General features: G+C 32.7%; 1 protein-coding gene across 1 annotated transcript; it reads left to right on the top strand.

The window, feature by feature from the left end:
- Positions 1-10315: 10315 nt before the first annotated feature.
- LOC116121476 (DDT domain-containing protein DDB_G0282237-like) lies at positions 10316-19436 on the top strand. The gene is made up of 11 exons (XM_031407430.1): positions 10316-10424; positions 11171-11345; positions 11543-11715; positions 13791-14212; positions 14307-14394; positions 14608-14948; positions 15131-15576; positions 16604-16769; positions 16864-17025; positions 17114-17202; positions 18920-19436. Exons 2-11 carry the CDS (start codon positions 11233-11235, stop codon positions 19068-19070), a joined length of 2151 nt encoding a protein of 716 aa, XP_031263290.1. The 5' UTR covers positions 10316-10424; positions 11171-11232; the 3' UTR covers positions 19071-19436.
- Positions 19437-20433: the final 997 nt, after the last annotated feature.

The raw sequence follows: 20433 nt of genomic DNA, 5'->3' as shown, positions 1-20433 counted from the left end.
TTTCAATCCAATGATGATTAATCCAATAGCATTTAAACATGATTTATTTTAACCTTTGAAAATAGCCATCAAATTTATTCATTTTTTGGGTTGTACTTCATTTATCTGATACTGATTGAAAATACTAAATGTATTTATGATTATCAATGAGTTTTATATACTTTTTAAAATTATTAAAAATCACATAAATGATCAAATATTCAAGAAATTATCAAAAAAAAAAAAATCGTTCTAAAATTATAATAAAACTCACTAAGAAAATATTTAATATTTTCTAATAACAATGGTGTGTTTAATATCAACCATGTTAGAAGTATGAGTGGATCTATTGGTACCCTATTAATGGACTAAAGAAACTCCACTTTTTAATAAATTTTATCCCTATATTAGATTATAACATTAACTTTAATAGTTTAATTTCTTAATCTTTACAAATACTTTTGATACCCTACTATCATCTCATAAACCCTAATATTTTTATGCTATTCAAGTCATTCTTTAACAAAGGATAGTTTAATGGAGGAAGAAGATTTGTAGTAGGATATATCACGTTACAAGCAATACAAAATTGTAAGTTTTTAATTGTTTCACACATATATGTTACATAATTTATGAGAAATGAGAATGAGATAATAGAAAGAATTAAAGAATGAGAAAGCTTGAGAAAGCTTGAGAAGAATGAGATAGAAAGAGGAGAGAGTATGAGAATGAATGCGAAAGTTTGAGCTAAGAAGAATAAAGAGTAGAAGGAAGAAATATGCAGTTCTTTTGTATTAATTGCATGTAGAGCTTATACAGGCGAGAACCATGATTTTCCTTCATGGTGAGTATGATGAGAATAAGAGAGAAACATGATTGTCCTTCATGGTGAGTAAGAATAAGAGAAAAAGAACGAGAGAAAGAAAGAATAAAAAGAACAGAACAGAGTTAAAGGAGAATAAAAGTTTTAGAAAGAAAGAGAAAAAAGTGAGGATTAGAAAGAGAAGAACGATAAGTAAGGAAGAACCAAAGAGTGAGTCGCGGGGATATGTAGTAAAGGATTACTTCTGAGCATTGTTGTGCTCACCCCCTGTTCTTCCGTTTTGCAGGAAATTAGGAGCACGACGGGGAGGACGTCGAGGAGCGGAGAGTACTGGCACTACTGTCCACCAGTTATGATATTTTGTACTAATTGAAAGTTTTTAAATACATAGCCTTTGTATTTGTAAAGAATTATATTTATGAGTAAAGAGAAATTTGAGCCCAATATTTCCATACGCTATGTATATCTATAATTTACGTAGTATGTATTATAAGAATAGTAGTAAAGAGGAGGTGTTACTTAATCACATACTATTCACTACCAATATGTTAGGGAGCCTATGAGTACACACATAAGGGGAGTCAAATTTTAGTGTGAAAGTTGATCAAAGGAATGAAAAGGGTTATTGGTATTTTCATGTGGAAAGGACAGAATGGTAATTTTATATAGGTGTCATCTATGTCTATTTTTGGTGAAATAGAATAAATAAATTACTTAATTAATATTGAATATATTTATTTATTTAATATTAATTGGAAACCTAATTAATATGTCCTAAATAGGAATGGAATTGTATAATCCAAGTTGGAATAGGGTTTTAAGTTTCACTATAAAAGGGAACTTAAAATTAAGTTTGAGATATAATTAATTCACTCCCTCAAAACATAAATCCTAGCCCTTTTCATTCACCCCAACATCCAATCTAGCAATTGGATTTTGACTAATTCGGAGACTCCTCATGTGGTAATAATGCACTAAATTTTCCCTTGAATTGATTTGCGAAGAATCCATATGAACTGTGTCGTGAATAGTTGATGAATAGTAACAAGACGTGGACAGTGTCGTGAACAATTTCAGTGAACAATACTGGAAAATTAAAATGAAGGAGTCTCCAAACATGAGTAAGTTTTTAATCCTTGTATGGATAAATTAATTTAAGCAAATAATCGTTAAGTAGATCCTAGGGTTTATAAGGTTTATTAAATTTTTTAAATTATTTGCTACGTTCTATCGTTTAAAACTTTATAGTAAATACTAGGGTGCAGTTCTAATAGAGAAATAGAATGAGCATACAAAAGCAACAATCGATTAAACCTTACTTAAAAATTCTCTGCAATGTCATTTGTTAGCACAAAGCAAGCAAGGTCATCCTCGTAGAAGATTATTCAAACTAACTAATATTAACGAATGGAGGGGGTTTTGATTGATAATGGAAAAAATTAAAACAATAATTAAAAACAAACAAATTAAATTCAAGGTTGAAAGAAATATAAGAATAAACAGATTGAAGGATTATTCATCACCCTAAACAAGTATTGCAAATTAACAAAGAACTTCCTAACTTCCTGCCCTTTGATTATATCAGTTTAGAAAATATCACAAGCTCGTAAATTCAATTTCTTTTTACTTTGTTGTTGGATTAAGCAATCTCTTAACCCAATTCTCTATCTATCAAAACACCAAGAATAAGCTATCTAGATTTAATTAATAAAAGCATTAAGAGACGAGAAACATAATGAATCTAGGCTAAAACAAGCTTGGTTTAGTTATCTTGAGTGTTTATTCCCATTGCAAGCAATTTACCACTAGATATATGAATTAATTAAGCATACAGTACTTTATAATCCAAATTGGTAATAGACATATTAACTCAACATTCAATTGCAACTTAAAAATCAAGAGAATACACTAAGGCTTTAATAACAGAGAAAAAACACATAACCAAAAGAAGTAGTGAGAAAGGAAATTGCAAATTTATTAATTATCACAAAACATGTTTAGAGTTTGAAATCACCCCAATCATAAGAAAATTAGCTACCATAGAAAATAGAAATCAAGAATAGTATTCATGAGAACAAATAATAGAAAGGAGTAGAAAAGCTCAGGAAATTGGATTGATCAATGGTGTTACTGCAGAATTCTTATAATGCTTCCTTCCTCTCTCTGTTCCTTTGTTCCTCTTTCGTACGTCAATTCTTATCTAATAATTCTAAAGACATCTATTTATAGTGCTATGGTCTAGGGTACTTTTTGGAACAATTCTAGGTGAACTAAACTAGGAAAATCGGATTAAATAAGAGGTAAGAATCCCTACTTTAGAGATGAGTTTTATTTATGTAAGGGTTAAATTCTTACTAAGTTTATGTTTAGGAAATAAGGGAAAGTTATGATCCAATAAGAATAGAGAGCTTTAGTGGAGACTACTCAAGTATGAGGTAAGTAAATCCAACTCAAGCTAAAGTTTAAGAAATTCTTAAGTAGAGATTTATTTATGCATATATATATGATGCTTATTGGGAAATTGAGTAGAAATGTATGTATAATTGTTGAGAAATTGAGTTGAGAAGAGTAATTATCTTATGTTTGTTGGGTATTTCCTTTATGGGAAGTGTTTATGAGTAATAGTTTGAGATGAAGTTGGAGGAGATTGAGTAGATATTTTGGGAGTGTTCTTCTATGATAGGAACCATGTCCATAGAAGGGAGTTTCTTCCCATTTTGGATGGTTAAAAAGAGAAGGAGAGTGGTAGTTAGAGAAGAGTTTTTGTATGCACATGAGTTGCTTGATGAAATGCCTAAGTGAAATCTGCCCTGTCACAGCCGTGCCTTTCTAAGTGAATTTTGGGCATCTTAATGATTGAACTGGGCTGAGACCAAAACATAGAAGTTGTAGCCCTATCTCTAAGCTTTAAAACGAGACAAAAATCATAGCAATCCGAGGTGTATCAAGCAAGTTATGCCATTTTTAGTGTGACCGGTGCAGAATGACTGTTTTGATGCAATATTGCATTTGGCATTTCATAAGTATATTAATGAGTATAAACCATCCATATGCATTAATTGTGCATTGAGACGTAGCTTGAGAAAGAATAGAGAATGTTAAGTATGAGCTACCTTATGAGTACTAGCTCAAGAGTAGAGAATTTTGAGTAAAAGCTATACTATGAGTAATAGTTTGAGTGAGAAAGAGTAGAGAATGTTGAGAATAACAACTCTTAAGAGTAAAGAGAATGAGAACACTTTGATAGCAAAGAGAAAGAGATATTGAGCACTAGAAGAGAGAAAAGTGCTACAAAAGAGAATAGAGCAAGTTGTGCGATGAGGAACCTGTGAGTGATGAGTAGAGTCACGAGAGTGGGTGCTTTGTGATCCCCAGCCGTGCCTCCGGTAAGATGAGGTCGTGACCGTCACGTAGAGTGGAACATGAGGTTCCAGCCGTGCCTCCGATAAGAAGGGGTCGTGACATTTGAGAGAGATAAAGAGAAAGCATGTACACTTACATGGCCAAAGGTTCCGAATCCATGCATGACTAAATCCGATCGGTAGCGAAATGAGCAGAAGTCATGTAGAGTGGTAGCGCCCAGCCGTGCCTCCGGTCAGATGAGGTCATGACATTCCAATGAGTAAGAATGAGAAAGAAAAGAAATAGAAAGAACAGAGATGAGAAAAGCTAAGAGTTAAGCTGTATTATGAGTAGTAGCTTGAGTATGAGTACTAGCTTGAGAAAGAGATGAGCAAACATGAGAAAAAATAAGAGAGAGATAAGAGCATAGAGTAGGTTATGCGATGGAGAACCCGTGAGTAATGGGTAGAGTATTTCCGCATGTACGCCGCATTGAGAGAGCGGCATGAGTATGAGAAAGAGAAGTGGTGTAGCCCGTGAGAGTGCATGCGGATGAGGGCTATACCCGAGTACCCAAGAGAGACATTGTACACTCACATGGCCAAAGGTTCCGAATCCATGCATAACCGAGTCCGATCAGCTAGAATGAGTAGAAGTCACGTAGAGTGGGAGTGAGTCCCGGCCGTGCCTCCGGTAAGATGAGGCCGTGACTACTAAAGAGCGAGTTAGTATAATAATTATGAGAATGAGAATGAGATAATAAGAATTAAAGAATGAGAAAGCTTGAGAAAGCTTGAGAAAGAATGAGATAGAAAGAGAGAGAGGTATGAGAATGAATGCGAAAGTTTGAGCTAAGAGAATAAAGAGTAGAAGGAAGAAATATGCAGTTCTTTTGTATTAATTGCATGTAGAGCTTATACAGGCGAGAACCATGATTTTCCTCATGGTGAGTATGATGAGAATAAGAGAGAACCATGATTGTCCTTCATGGTGAGTAAGAATAAGAGAAAAAGAACAGAGAGAAAGAAAGAATAAAGAACAGAACAGAGTTAAAGGAGAATAAAGTATTAGAAAGAAAGAGAAAACAGTGAGGATTAGAAAGAGAAGAACGATAGTAAGGAAAACCAAAGAGTGAGTCGCGGGGATATGTAGTAAAGGATTTACTTACTGAGCATTGTGTGCTCACCCCACTGTTCTTCCTTGTTTGCAGGAAATTAGGAGCAGCGGACGGATGGACGTCGAGGACGGAGAGTACTGGCACTACTGTCCACCAGTTATGATATTTTGTACTAATTAGAAAGTTTTTAAATACATAGCCTTTTGTATTTGTAAAGAATTAATTTTATGAGTAAAGAGAAATTGAGCCCACTATTTCCATACGCTATGATACTATAATTTACGTAGTATGTATTATAAGAATAGTAGTAAAGAGGAGGTGTTACATTAATCACATACTATTCACTACCAATATGTTAGGGAGCCTATGAGTCACACACATAAGGGGAGTCAAATTTAGAGTGTGAAAGTTGATCAAAGGAATGAATAAGGGTATATTGGTATTTTCATGTGGAAAGGACAGAATGGTAATTTTATATAGGTTGTCATCTATGTCTATTTTTGGTGAAATAGAATAAATAAAATTACTTAATTAATATTGAATATATTTATTATATTTAATATTAATTGGAAACCTAATTAATTATGTCCTAAATAGGAATGGAATTGTATCATATTCCAAGTTGGATAGGGTTTTAGTTTCACTATAAAAGGGAACTTAAAATTAGTTTGAGATATAATTAATTCACTCCCTCAAAACATAAATCCAGCCCCTTTTCATTCACCCCAACATCCAATCTAGCAATTGGATTTTTGACTAATTCTGGAGACTCCTCATGTGGATACTAATGCATAATTTTCCCTTGAATTGATTTGCGAAGAATCTTATGAACTGTGTCGTGATAGTTTGATGAATAGTAACAAGACGTGGACAGTGTCGTGAACAATTTCAGTGAACAATACTGGAAAATTAAAATGGGAGTCTCCAAACATGAGTAAGTTTTTAATCCTTGTATGGATTAAATTAATTAAGCAAAATAATCGTTAAGTAGATCCTAGGGTTTATAAGGTTTTATTAAATTTTTTAAATTATTCTGCTACGTTCTATCGTTTAAAACTTTATAGTAAATACTAGGGTGCAGTTCTAATAGAAGAAATAGAATGATGCATACAAAGCAAAATCGATTTAAACCTTACTTAAAAATTCTCCTGCTGTCATTTGTTAGCACAAAGCAAGCAAGGTCATCCTCGTAGAGATTATTCAAACTAACTAATTATTACCGAATGGAGGGGGTTTTGATTGATAATGGAAAAATTAAAACAATTAATTAAAAACAAACAAATTAAATTCAAGGTTGAAAGAAATATAAGAATAACAAGATTGAAGGATTATTCATCACCACTAAACAGTATTGCAAATTAACAAATGAACTTCCTAACTTCCTGCCCTTTGATTATATCAGTTTAGAAAATATCACAAGCTCGATAAATTCAATTTCTTTTACTTTGTTGTTGGATTAAGCAATCTCTTAACCCAATTCTCTATCTATCAAACAACCAAGAATAAGCTATCTAGATTTAATTTAATAACATTAAGACGAGAAACATAATGAATCTAGGCTAACTTACAAGCTTGGTTTAGTTATCTTGAGTGTTTATTCCCATTGCAAGCAATTTACCACAGATATATGAATTAATTAAGCTATTACTTACTTATAATCCAAATTGGTAATAGACATATTAACTCAATCATTCAATTGCATACTTAAATAATCAAGAGAATACACTAAGGCTTTAATAACAGAGAATAAAACACATAACCAAAAGAAGTAGTGAGAAAGGAATTGCAAATTTTATTAATTATCACAAAACGTTAGAGTTTGAAATCACCCTCAATCATAAGAAAATTAGCTATCCATAGAAAATTAGAAATCAAGAATAGTATTCATGAGAACAAATAATAGAAGGAGTAGAAAAGCTCAGGAAATTGGATTGATCAATGGTGTTACTGCAGAATTCTTCATAATTGCTTCCTTCCTCTCTCTTCCTTGTCTCCTCTTTCGTACGTCAATTCTCTTATCTAATATTTCTAAAGACATCTATTTAAGTGCTATGGTCTAGGGATACTTTTGGAACAATTCTAGGTGAACTAAACTAGGAAAATTCGGATAAAACTTATCATAAAACACCTAGAACTTGGACTCCACACGAGCGTGGCACTCCTTTTTCTATGCCGTAGCGTGCATCCTTCATTCCCCGAATGGTTGGGGATTCCTCAAAAACCTAGGGGATGGGGAGAAAAATATTCTCGAATGGCAAGGGCAAGGCTGGTTTGGGATGGGTTATCCATGCCTTGAAAATACAATTAATTAATTATATGTTTTATAAAATTTTGTATAAGATAATAGATTTTATGTAAATGATCATCCTATGAATCATGTGATGCAATCAAATTTTGTATTGTTATCTTAAATTTATTATTGAATATTTTAATTTATGTAAAAAAGTTACTGTAAGGTATAAAGTGAATATATTTGATATTTGATTAAAGATTAATAATTTATTATGTTTTATAAGGATACTTAATCTTTTAAGTAAATATTAATAATTCAAAATGGTTTCAGTAATATATCCCTTGTCTCAGTCTCTCTAATTAACAGATTAAGTAATTTATTCACTTGCTATAAGATGTGTTTGCATTTATATGTTATGTGATTATTTTTCTTATTATTAGTGCCAAATATAATCACCATAATTGTGCAATTTAAAAAAAAAAAGTTGTAAAATTATTAATTTTGGATATTTTTCTGAATATTATAAAACTAAACACTATTGAAACCTTCAATAATGGAATAATATTTCCATTATGTGAATTTTATTATTATTTTTTATTATTATAATATGAATTAATGAATTATAGCTCTAATGGATGATATTAATTTATCTCAAACATAAATAAAATACTAATGTGACTATACATTTTAATTTAATATCTGTAAAATAAATATTCAACTATTAACATAATCTAATAGATGAACAAATCTATTATGTGACCAAGTTTGGTGTTACATAGAAATTAAAACTCTTAATCTTAAATATTTAAATTACAAGTCCAAAACTCCAATGTCCAATGTCATAATTTATTAAATTATTTATTTATTGTTTTTTGGAAAAGATTGATTAATATAAACACATTCATGACTAATTGAAAATATTATATAACCCTCTAAATTGATTGAAAGAAAAATATTAATAAAAAAACCCGTTAAAGAAGACAATTAAAAAATCTATTATATATATAATTTCTCAAATTGACATGTTTTTCATACATAATTAACTTTTATTTAAGTGGAATCTATAGTTTATAGTATAAACTTTATATGTTAGTAAAAAACTTATTCTTCCTTAAAATATTATTGTAAATGAACTATAGTTTATAGTATAAACTTAATATGTAAATGAACTTTTATTTATTGATTTTATATATTCTTGTAAATAATAAATCAGGAGAGAAATAAATAATCATCCTAGAATAAAATACTTGAAACCCCATCTGGGAAAATTCCTCGTGGAGAGTACTTCACATTCAGGCGGGTTGGGGATCATTTCATCCCTGTGGGGCAGGTATGGGGATTCACCGACACCCCCAGGGGTTGGGGACAGGTATGGGGACCCATCCCTGGCCTAGACTCGCCCCATGCCCATCTCTATTAATATGTATATATACATGCACACACACACACACAACCTCTAGTGAGATGTTCTTTTTGTAAATTTTATGAAGACCATGCTAAATACCATTGGATTCATTTATAAAACAGTAATACTGCAGTCACAAACCCTTCTTATCAACTTTCTTTCATAAACGTGACGTGTCAACTTGTAATTGGTCAGTTCGCAATGGGTCTTGTCTGCCCACAATTGGTCCCTCTAACCAAATGCAACTACAAATTGTGAGTTACCACGTCAACGTTTGTGAGAGAAAGTTGTGAAAAGTGTTTGTCAATCATTTTTATTCTTTGTAAAATATAATTTCAATCCAATGATGATTAATCCAATAGCATTTAAACATGATTTATTTTAACCTTTGAAATAGCCATCAAATTTATTCATTTTTTGGGTTGTACTTCATTTATCTGTACTGATTGAAAATACTAAATGTATTTATGATTATCAATGAGTTTTATATACTTTTTAAAATTATTAAAAATCACATAAATTATCAAATATTCAAGAAATTGTCAAAAAAATCGTTCTAAAATTATAATAAACCACTAAGAAAATATTTAATATTCTAATAACAATGGTGTGTTTAATACAACCATGTTAAGTATGAGTGGATCTATTGGTACCCTATTAATGGACTAAAGAAACTCCACTTTTTAATAAATTTTATCCCTATATTAGATTATAACATTAACTTTAATAGTTTAATTTCTTAATCTTTACAAATACTTTTGATACCCTACTATCATCTCATAAACCCTAATATTTTATGCTATTCAAGTCATTCTTTAACAAGGATAGTTTAATGGAGGAAGAAGATTTGTGTAGTAGATATATCACGTTACAAGCAATACAAAATTGTAAGTTTTTAATTGTTTCACACATATATGTTTTTCTATTGTGTTCTTGGATTATTTGTAAGGATTTTTTTAGCTTTAATTTTTGTGAACATTCAATTTAATTATCAAACTTTTGTTTTAGGAATAACAATGGTGATGGTATATAGGATAAGTGAAAAGAATAAAATGTTAACTCTTTTAAAATAAAGAAAAAAAAAATGAAATGAAGGGCATATGAAATACATGGGAGGTAATGAAAAGAAATTTAATTTTAAAATTTTGAAATATGATGTCTTAAGAAATAGGGTGACTTTGTCTATTAGTGGGATGTAAATAGCTCCACTAAGGGTAATATAAAGCATCCCATAAAAGTCATAATCTAACTTTGGGCTAAAGCAGGCCCTTCGACCCAACAATTAATAAAAGTAGAAACAGACCCTTTAAGATGAGGCAATCTCGTATTTAACAAATACCATAGGGACTAAATACAAATACAGAAATAAAACTTCGGTTAAATAAATTTGCTTCCCACGACGCTGGAAGAAAGAAGCAGCAAGAGACTCTAGAGAGAGAAAAGTGAGAATTTCTTCTCTCAGAAAAATAAAATCACCTCTTGTTCTCTTCTTCGGCAGCTTCAACACATTTCTCTTAATCTCACTGTAAGATTTTCTTTCAAAATCAGTTTTAGTTTCTGCTTATTATAATTCTGCTTTCCTCGAAATCACTTTTTTTTTTTTTTTTTTTTTTTCTGGCGGGAACCGTACGTTTTGTTCTACTGTCGGTTGTTTTAGTTTTATTTCAAATGCAATACGATTCTTCGTTAATTTTTCTCTGATTTTCGTGCTTTTTAGCATTGCTGGTCAACTCACGAGTTTTGTTACTTAAAATTTTTTGTTCTGCCGATTCCTCTTTCCTCGTTTCAGGATCCCCAAACGTTGCTTTTAGGGTTTCCTTTTTTATGCAGAATTGTTCTGTTTCGTTCAAGCGAACACTCTGGTAAAGGATGAAACCGAGACGTAAAAGTTAAAGATTTTAGTGTTTCTTTTATTTTTTGAGGAATTTTTTTTTTTTTTTTTGACGGAGTTAAAGTGAAACGCAGCCTTTCTAGGGTTTCTGTTTTGTTTTATTCTTCTACGATGGATCTTGTTGCATTTAGTTTTATATTTTTGGGATAATTTTGAGTAATATCTTAGTTCTGTAAGTTTTTTTTATTGGATTGATATTGTCGTTGGCTCTTGGTGTAGGGTTTTTGGCATTGATGTATAACATGAGCACTTCTTGTAATCTTTGAATTTGATTGAAAAATAAATGGGAATTAGTTTATTTGGATAGTGGAACAGTACAATCAAATCCTGAATTTGTTTAATTGCTTAGGAGGTTGTTGTTGTTGCTGTATTTGTTACAGGAACTGAACTTTTGATGTTGAGTTTGCATTGATTGGTGGGATTTTTTGGGTGAGTTTCAAGAATGCCTTTGTTGAAAAGGAAGCCTGTTGCTTTGTTGGAACCACCTCAAGATTTAGAGCCACATGAACTCGTATACCAAGTTCGGTTCACGAAAGAGATTTTTCGGAATTACCTGTATCCTTCTTTTGTTATATTAGATAAGAATTAGGCTATTGAGATGATTATTGACAAGATATATGATTTTAATTCAAATATTGGGTGGAGTTGTTTTCACCCTAAATAATGAAATTGTAGTTCTACTTTGTGTTTGTACATCTGCCTGTTACTAAATAGGGCATTGTAATTTGTTTGTTGTCCTTAATATGGACCAGAGATTATTTGAACCGGATAAATTTATACCGCAACAGGGTTTGGATGTGTAAATCAACTGGAAAAGGTAACTTGACATATGAAGAGGCCCTGGTTTCTGAGAAACGTTCAGCTGAGAAGGTTCAAGAGCTTCCCAAAGAGCTAGTGGCACCTGCTCTTCGTATCATACAATTTAGTAAGAATTTGTTCTCCACTGTGATATAGTTGCTTTTCTATTTTCTTATATCCTTTTTGGTTGTATTTTGTAGCCATTTCTTAACTGAGCTACTGCCCTTGTTAAACATCTAGTAAAAAATTTGCAGTTTCGATTTACCTGTTCAATATTTTGATGTTGCTAATGAAATTCTGAATACAAAAAGTCTGTACAATGTTTTCAAGTGATTAACATGATGTTTCAAAAGTCCTTAGAAGACCTTGGGGTCACTTGTGATATAATTACATCCTGCAAAATTTTCACTAACAAGGTTGTAGGTTTTGAAAGATGCCTCTGCTGTAGAATTCAGTGAACAAGATTATAGTTCGGGGATTTTTGGAAAATAGGTTTGAATGAAGGAGCTCTGTTTTAAAGTGACGGGTTACTAACATTGTGGTGCATGAAATTAACTATTCATGTGGCCAAAGGCCTTTCCAACACCTGATTGTGGTGCCCTGTCCCATGGATGTGTCATTTTTCTTATAAATTTTGATGTTTCAGTGGTTTTAGAACTTATAGCAATATCAATTCCCAAGCCATTGCACAGTTATGAGTTGATGTTAATATGTTTAAATCACTTGGGGAGTGATTTGAGCTGGAATGTTTTGATGTTTAGTGTCACTATGGGTGTGTCTTGTATGTTGTATTGGGCGGGATTAATATATTGGGATTGGACTAGATTGGTTTTTTTGACATAATTATATATATAAAATTAATAAGGCCAAATTTTACCACATATCTAATTTAAATAAAATAAATAAATACTTAAAATTGATTTAAATTTAATCTTAATTCTTTTATTTATTTATTCATAATAAAAGTTCATAAATATAAATTTTATAAAATTATTGATTACAAATATTTATGATAATTTTTTAATATAACTAAATAAGAAATAATGAGTAAAAATAAAGTGATTATTGTTAAATTAGATGATATTATAGTCAAGTTAGGTAGCATTGTATTAAGTGTGATGACTTTGAGAATATTTACATTAGCACTGTGTGTAAGGGACTAAATTTAAAAGTAGTCGAACGCTAAAGTAGTCCCCTCATATCCCAAACGCTTGCCTAAACCGATTTAATGTAATCTGTTGTTTTAGTTCAGCACAATACCGGAAAGCAGAAAGAAATTGAGAATGAGAATCACATCTAAGGTTCTAAGCAGACGCACCTAGGAAAATAAGAAAATCACAACCTGAGACAATGTTTATAAGTTAGTGAATTTTTTCATTTTATTTTAAAAACTAATAAATGTAAACCTGAAGAGTGATGTGCACTATAATAGCTCATTCAAGCAATTGTTTGGATTGTTTGCCCTTGACTTCATAAATTGATTGTTAAGTTTGCTCTCTCTTGAATTCAGTGGCTTATTAATCTTGTCTAGCACGGAAAACAAGCAGCTGGTAGAAGGGCATGATATTTTTGCTATTTTTTATAAATAGGTCTTATGAAATTACTCCTGAAGCAATATAGTTAGTCATAGGTATAGCAGAAATTGTGTCTTAACTCTAACAAATTAATGTATGTTTCGCTAATGAAATAGAATGAGAAGAATTTGTTGTTTCTTCTTACTTTTTCTTATTCTTAAGGAAATCTAGTTCTTGGGCCGTTCCTCAAAATTTAACGACTGATACTTTTCAAATGATGAACCTTCCACCTGTTCGAACTATCAAGATTAACTTTATAGTGATAGGGAAGGTAGTTCTTGAATGGCCCTAGTGATCAGCTGTTTTTTGTGTCAATCTAAAAACGGGTTTTGTATTGACCAATTTATTACATGCTCTTGAAATGGCCATAATAGTTATGTATGAACATAAGGATCCACCTAACATTATCTTAGCAGAGATAATAGTGAACAATATTCTATAAATGAGGTTTATCATTCAAGACTTCTAATTACATGAGCATGCAAAACAGAGAGAAGTTACTAAAAATTGGTTTTATGTATCATTTCTTAATTACTTTCAGACTTCTGAATACACTGAAATCGAAAATTTCTGTAGTGTCACTGTGCTATGAAATAACCTTTTCTATTTATTTATTTTTATTATTCAGGTATGCTTTCCTTGAAAGATCTTGCCGATACAATTGCTGCGAAGTTGCAGGAATGCTTGTTTGTTGGTGCTGAATTGTATGGAAGAAAGGATGATGATCTGCATCCATGCAAAATATTGAAAGTTGTGAAGGCAGATGCAAACAGAACTCAATATGGGGTAGCATGGCTTGACAGAAATAAGAAATCAGCGGAAAGTGACTTACTAGATAGAGAAAATATTGTATGGAAGAAGCCGCCTTTTAGTAGAAATTTTTTGAAGTCTTTTATTCGGGAATCTACATACCGAAGTATCCCGTGGGTGCTTCATGACAAATTGGCACAAAAACATGATATCTCGAATCAGCCACCAGTGGACTTAAGGAGCAAATTCGTCTTTCGGGATGGGCTTCTGGTCTGCAAAAAGCGTAAAAAAAGGGGGCAAGTAAGAAATGATATTATGGAATTATACAGTTTCAACTTGCTTGGTTAACAGGTTAAGTCTATGAAATAATTTGTCTCATATTTATCATATCTAGGTAGTTAAAGAAGAATCTGGAAAATGTAAAAGGAACAAAGTAAGAAGTGAGAAAGTAGAAGGCTTAGCAGTGGAGAATACTAAGAGAGGTAGGCAAAGAATTTAATCTATTTTTGATGCATCTTATATTGTTTTCTTTGTTATTTCGTAATTCAATTCGATTGGTTACATTCTTGCTTGCAGCAGATTTCTGTATTTGAATTTTCTTTTCCACCTACACTTGGTTTGAGAAGGTTTAGGAGGCTGTGTTTCTTCAGATTTCCTGTTAAAGTTTAACCCTTATTACTCTCTTGTACTTGTAGAAGACGACCAGCCAGAGGAAGAACCTATTAGGTATCCTATTGATGACTTGTTAGTGCTGCCTGGTGTGGATGATCCAGTTTTCACTGATCGTCCCTTACCCTCAAGAGACTTCAATGTTCCAATGGATTGTGTTGGCGATCTTTTGATGGTTTGGAATTTTTGTTCTTCATTTGGTAGGCTGCTACACTTGTGGCCATTCTCACTTGAAGACTTTGAAAATGCTCTCTGCCATAAAGACAGTAATTTGTCTCTGATAGTGGAATCTCATTCATCTCTTCTTCGATTGATCATAAAAGACACTGGTGAAAATGTAATGCCTATAAAGAACAAAAAGCGAAAGGTAAAGGCCAAATGTTTTACTTATACTGGAATTTTATTTTGTTTATAATTTTCCTTGCAAGTTAGATTTACTAATAATTGTTTCTTCATGTCCCCAGTTGAACTTCTCTTAAGTCCATGTTGCTTGATATTAATGTTTCTTTATTATTTTTTCTTTTTTTTTTTTTTTTTGTCTTTATTCAGATTACGGCAATTACATGGACAGAGTATCTGTGCGATTTCTTGGAAATAATCAATAATCCTGAATTATCCTCTAATATGACAACCATTAAGCGTGGTCATTATGGTCTTTTAGATGTTAATAGTAAGTTGGGAATTTTACGAGAATTGGTTAATCAAGTCCTTGAGACAGATCTTATTAGGGAGAAGTTGGATGAACATATAGAACAACGGCGGGCACTTGGATCCACAAGAAGGGAGGAAGCATTGGAAGCAGCTAGAAAGCAGAGAGAAGTTAAGGAACAGTTGAAAGCCCAGTCTACTGCCAATGGCGTGGCAAATGGGCATAGTTCGGATAGCACAAAGTGCGCTCTGCTTTTATGTTCAAATGATAATCATATTGGACAAAATGGAGAAATAACAGAGAAGAAAGTGGCGGAGAACATTTCCTCTAAGCTGGAGAATTCACTGTAAGAAAGGTTTGAGTAACTTTATGTAGAATGGTGCTAAATGGCTTCCAATTTTCAAATTGCACCTCATAATATCATTTTTTAAGTACAATTTTTTTCTCAGTTGAAATGACAAAGACACAAATTTAGTTCTAAATACTCCCACATGATTCTTTTTAAAATCTCTCACCCCTACTCACCCTCCCTCCTTTAACTTTCCATTCTAGAACTTAGTTTGAAACATATTTCATTGTTTTTTAACAAATATGGACTTCTTTTAAGTGATGGAGATAGATCAACATGAAGTAACTTGTTAGGAAGTGAGTTTTAAGTTTGCTTCCATCATATCTTTCGGAATAGGATTTGCTTGGTTGGTTACAACTGAACATTTTGGATTTGTTCAGAAAACAAAGGTCGAACATGTCAAAGATGTTCAGTTAAACTCAAACTATAAAGTAATGTCCCAACATGCTATATATGCCTTTTAGTTGACTCAGATAGTTACTTTGGGGTAGTTCAGGCTGTAGTAAATCTTCTTTTATATTTGTTCTTTATGCACGGATTGCACAAATGCATGATAGTCTAATGGTCTTTGTAAAACCTTAGACAGGCAGATAAATGGAATATTTTGTTGTTGTGGACACCTGGTCCTCTTTTTTTTCAAGAGTAATACATCCCTTTTTTTCCCATCCGAAAAAATAAATAAATAAAGAAATAAACAGGTCTAAACATAGTTTTTATTTTTATTTTTTTCCTCCTACCTTGCATCTTGAAGATTTTTGGTTTTGACCTGCTGAAGGGAGCTGTTTTCAGCTGAACACCTGTGTATGTGTCCTTGGAATTTTAGCAGAGGGAAAAGATTAGTAAAACCTAACTTTGTAGTTTAATTTTTAGTTTACTTAAAAGTTACGTGATATTTTGGGCGTGAGCTTAAAAGTTGGCATGTTTTTGATAGTAACTGGGGGATAGTTGCACCACTCTTTTGTGTATTAGAGAAATATATTTGACAACGAAGCTTGGCTTGAAACTTGGTATAATTTTGTTACAGTGAAAGTAAGCCTTTGGAAGTTGCTTCAAAGAAGATGTCCAAGAGCCAGAATATAAATGTGAAATTACCAGCAGAAAATGGGAAAAAATTATCTGGCAAAGAAGCATTGAAAAAATTGAGGGATGACAAAAAGGAACCAACAGAAATAAGGAGTAAAGAACAGAGGGTGATATTCTCTCTCATATGCATTCTTTTATTTGTTGTTTTTGTTTTGTGGTTTGTTCATATTTGATTAACATTTTTTTTTCTCTAAACCACAGAAAGAATATTTTGAGCGTGAGATGGAGAAACGGGTCATAAGCACTAATCCTTTGGGTAAAGACAGACATTATAATAGGTATTGGTGGTTTCGACGTGATGGAAGGATATTTATTGAGAGTTCTGATTCCAAGCAGTGGGGTTACTATAGTTCCAAGGAAGAGGTATAATTGCTGAATAAATGTCTATGGTGCTGATCTTTTACGTACTATATCTGATTTTGTACTTACTCCACCTGTTCTTTTTGAACAGCTTGATTTATTGACGGGTTCGCTGAATTGTAAGGGTGAGAGAGAAAGGGCTCTTCAAAAACAATTAGAAAAATTCTACACCAAAATAAGGTAAGTTTTGTTCTTTTGTTATAACAGCAAAGTGATTGCCACTGAATACATTCATCACTTTTTTGCTTTAGTTGATTGTATCTGGCTTATGCTGATGTGAGATTTTTTAATGAGTTAACGACATGTTCCCACCCAAAAAATGTCCCATTGACACTTTCTCACCCTCAAACTTTTAAATTACCTTTTTACTATCCAAATGTTAGGCTTTCCTCTAATTTGGGTGGGAAACAAAGTGATTTACTAAAAAATCCCTCTCTTTTTTCTTCTCTTCTTAGTCTCTTCCATTGTTGGTAATTGTCGCTAGCGTTGGGGAGTGTCAACGACTAGAAAATCAACAAACAAATCGCAAATATTGCCAACAAACATTTCTAAATTGTATTTCAACCCAACACACGCAAAAATTTAACGGATCAAATCCGATTAAAATTCGAAAAACCCTAGGGTGGGAAAGCTTCAATCACCGGTGATTGGTGAGCAAACGGGATCGGAAATGTTGGGCTTTTGGAGAGGAAGATTCAGGGAGTCAATTGGTGATGGCAGGGACGATTTTCGACACCGGAAACGACCAGAAATCAACTTGGAAGTTAAAAGGTCGTGCGGTGCACGGCCAACGATTGGTGAGCAAGGGACGGTGATTGAGGTAAGGGTTTTGTAGAGTGGGTTGTTTGGAGTGTGATGGTGGTGTCTAGGTGAATTTCTAGCAAAGAAATCAACCGGAAATCCGGCTTAAAGTGTCAACCGTGCGAATGGAGGTGGTGGTGGGAAATGGTGAGTGATGATGGCAAATGGAGGCTTGGGCTTTGTAGAGGAGGTGATGGCGATTCTGTGGGTGGTCTTGAAAGTGATTTTGAATGCAGGGATTGGCTGTAAAACAGCCAAATTGTTGGCAGTGATGTTGCTAACATGTGGCATCCCTTGCTAATGTGCGTCGACCCTTATCTTTTCTTCTTCTCCGGCGGCCAAATGTTTGTTGACCATTCTGCCTTTATTAATAACAAACTTTGACCATTTTGCCTTTCCTCACAACGAAAATTACTAAAAAAATTGTGTTGTGGGTACTAGAAGGATATCTAGAAAGTGGGTGGGTATGAATTTGTCAATAGGCATTTTTTGGGGTGGGAACATGTTGTAAACTCTTTTTTTAATATATTATTATTTATTTATTTTTAATTAAAAAAATAATTAAGGAGCTTTTTGGCTTACCTGAAAATTTTGCCATAGTCAAGACAGTGAATTTAGGGTGAGCAAACCCTAATTTGATCAGTTAAACCCAGTACATAAATAGCAATAAAGAATAATAACTAAATATTCAAAGAATAAGGAAATTTTTTATTATTCTTTGTAGCTATCTATGTACTATGTTTAACTGATCAATATAAGCAATCAATATCTATGGAGAGTACTCTATGAAAATTGCTGGTGATGTTTGCTGTCATTATATGATTTGGATGAAGCCTAGAACAATAAGCTTACTCTGAGGTAAAATTATTGAATTTTGTTCCCATTGAGTGCAAAATGGACGTGTAACTGACTTTACAGCCAGAACCGGGATAATGTTTTGTTTCTATCATCGTTTGATAACATCTGAGCATATGCTCATATCTGATACTAATTTTAACATTTAACCTGCAACACTTATTCTGGAAATGCAAGTTTATTTATCTGCCATTTATTCTTCGGACTTTGTTGATAAAGCATTTCCTATTGCATTTTGCAGCTCGGAATTTGAAAAGAGATCAAAGAACATGGTCGACAGGATTGCACTGGAAGAGGCTGTGCTTCGGAGATCTACTCGCGTACGGGCTCCGCCTAGAGAAAATCCTGCTAATGCTTTTCTTAGATATGTGAACAAGTGGAAGGAAGACTGATACAGATTGGGTTCATTGTTGGAGGCAAACTGATTAAACTTGGATGTGGTATTGGGGGCAAACTAATTGGGATTGGGCACAGTATTTGGAAATTGAATTTCCATCTGATTTAGATTAGGCACTTAGTAACCATTAGTGATCTGGACTGGGATATTTTGTTCGGTTGGAATTTTTGGCCATGGTTTGCAGGGGCAAAGGCAAGGGCAGGGAAGGAGTAGTTTTTTCTTTTAAATTGTTTCCACTGAGGCGGCAAGCATGTAATGTTGCTTGATGCTCAGATTTCTGTTAATGTACAAGTCACATTCTTTGATTGTATCGGCAATCAGTTGAAAATCAAATGGTAAATTTTTGCATTTTCTGCTTGAATTATGCCAAAAGATGATATAAATTCATGTGAGAAAATGGTCAAGTTTTGTGGTTTTAGAAAATATGTTTTAGGCTGCGTTTGGATTGGGGCAAATAAGATAACGGGAATAATCTTCGTTTATTTTGTAAGATTCGAGTGTTTAGTTTATAAGTAATAAAATATTACGAGAATCTTTTATTATAAATAGTGTTTATTGTTGGTAATGTTGGGGGTAATTTGATACCTTCCCCTAAGATTAAAACATCGTTGGGTAATCTTATTTTTTTACCTATTTTTTCTTTAATTAAATGTCATTTCGGACATAATTGTCCTCAAATGTCTACCAAATAACAATTAGCCTAGCCTCTCTATCTTTGAGAAATTAGCTAAAATACTCTAGTTACAAAAAGGTTTAAAAGTGAACAAAATACCCTCAGTCACCCAAGACTACTGCCCGTCGTCGGCGTCAATTGCTGTAATGGTGTATGACTAGTGAGATCTAGTCGGTTGTGCGTTGGTAGGGCCTTTTTTGGTCATGAATCTGTATCCATGCATTGTTTTAAAAACCGGACTGGCGAGCAACCCGCTCTGATGGCCGGGTCATGGTTCAATCGGTTGGATCGGTGATGTCATCACATATCATGATGACATTAGCACATTTTAAAAAAATTTTTTTTTTTTTTTTAGATTTCTATTTTTTAATAAGACAATAACAACTTAATTACTGTCCAATCCAACATGATTCAAAGTTCAAATTCAACAACAATCCTAACATAATTTAAGTATTTATCTACCTATCAAATACGAAACAAGCGATATAATAGATTTACCAAGCAAATATCGAATACGAAACTGTATAGACAGAATAAAATGCATAAATCATAAAAAACACAAAACACCAGTTGTCAATCAAAGCAGTTAAGTATCGGTAAAATTGTACTTGTTAGTGTAAATAAGTATCAATGAAGCGACATTCAGTGTAAATAAAAATGCCAAAACAAATAATCAAGCTTAAAA

Source organism: Pistacia vera, unplaced genomic scaffold (genome assembly GCF_008641045.1).
Source record: "Pistacia vera cultivar Batoury unplaced genomic scaffold, PisVer_v2 Contig988, whole genome shotgun sequence".
NCBI lineage: Eukaryota > Viridiplantae > Streptophyta > Magnoliopsida > Sapindales > Anacardiaceae > Pistacia > Pistacia vera.
Note: the sequence above shows the minus strand (reverse complement) of the source record. Positions and strands in the feature narration are given on the sequence as shown.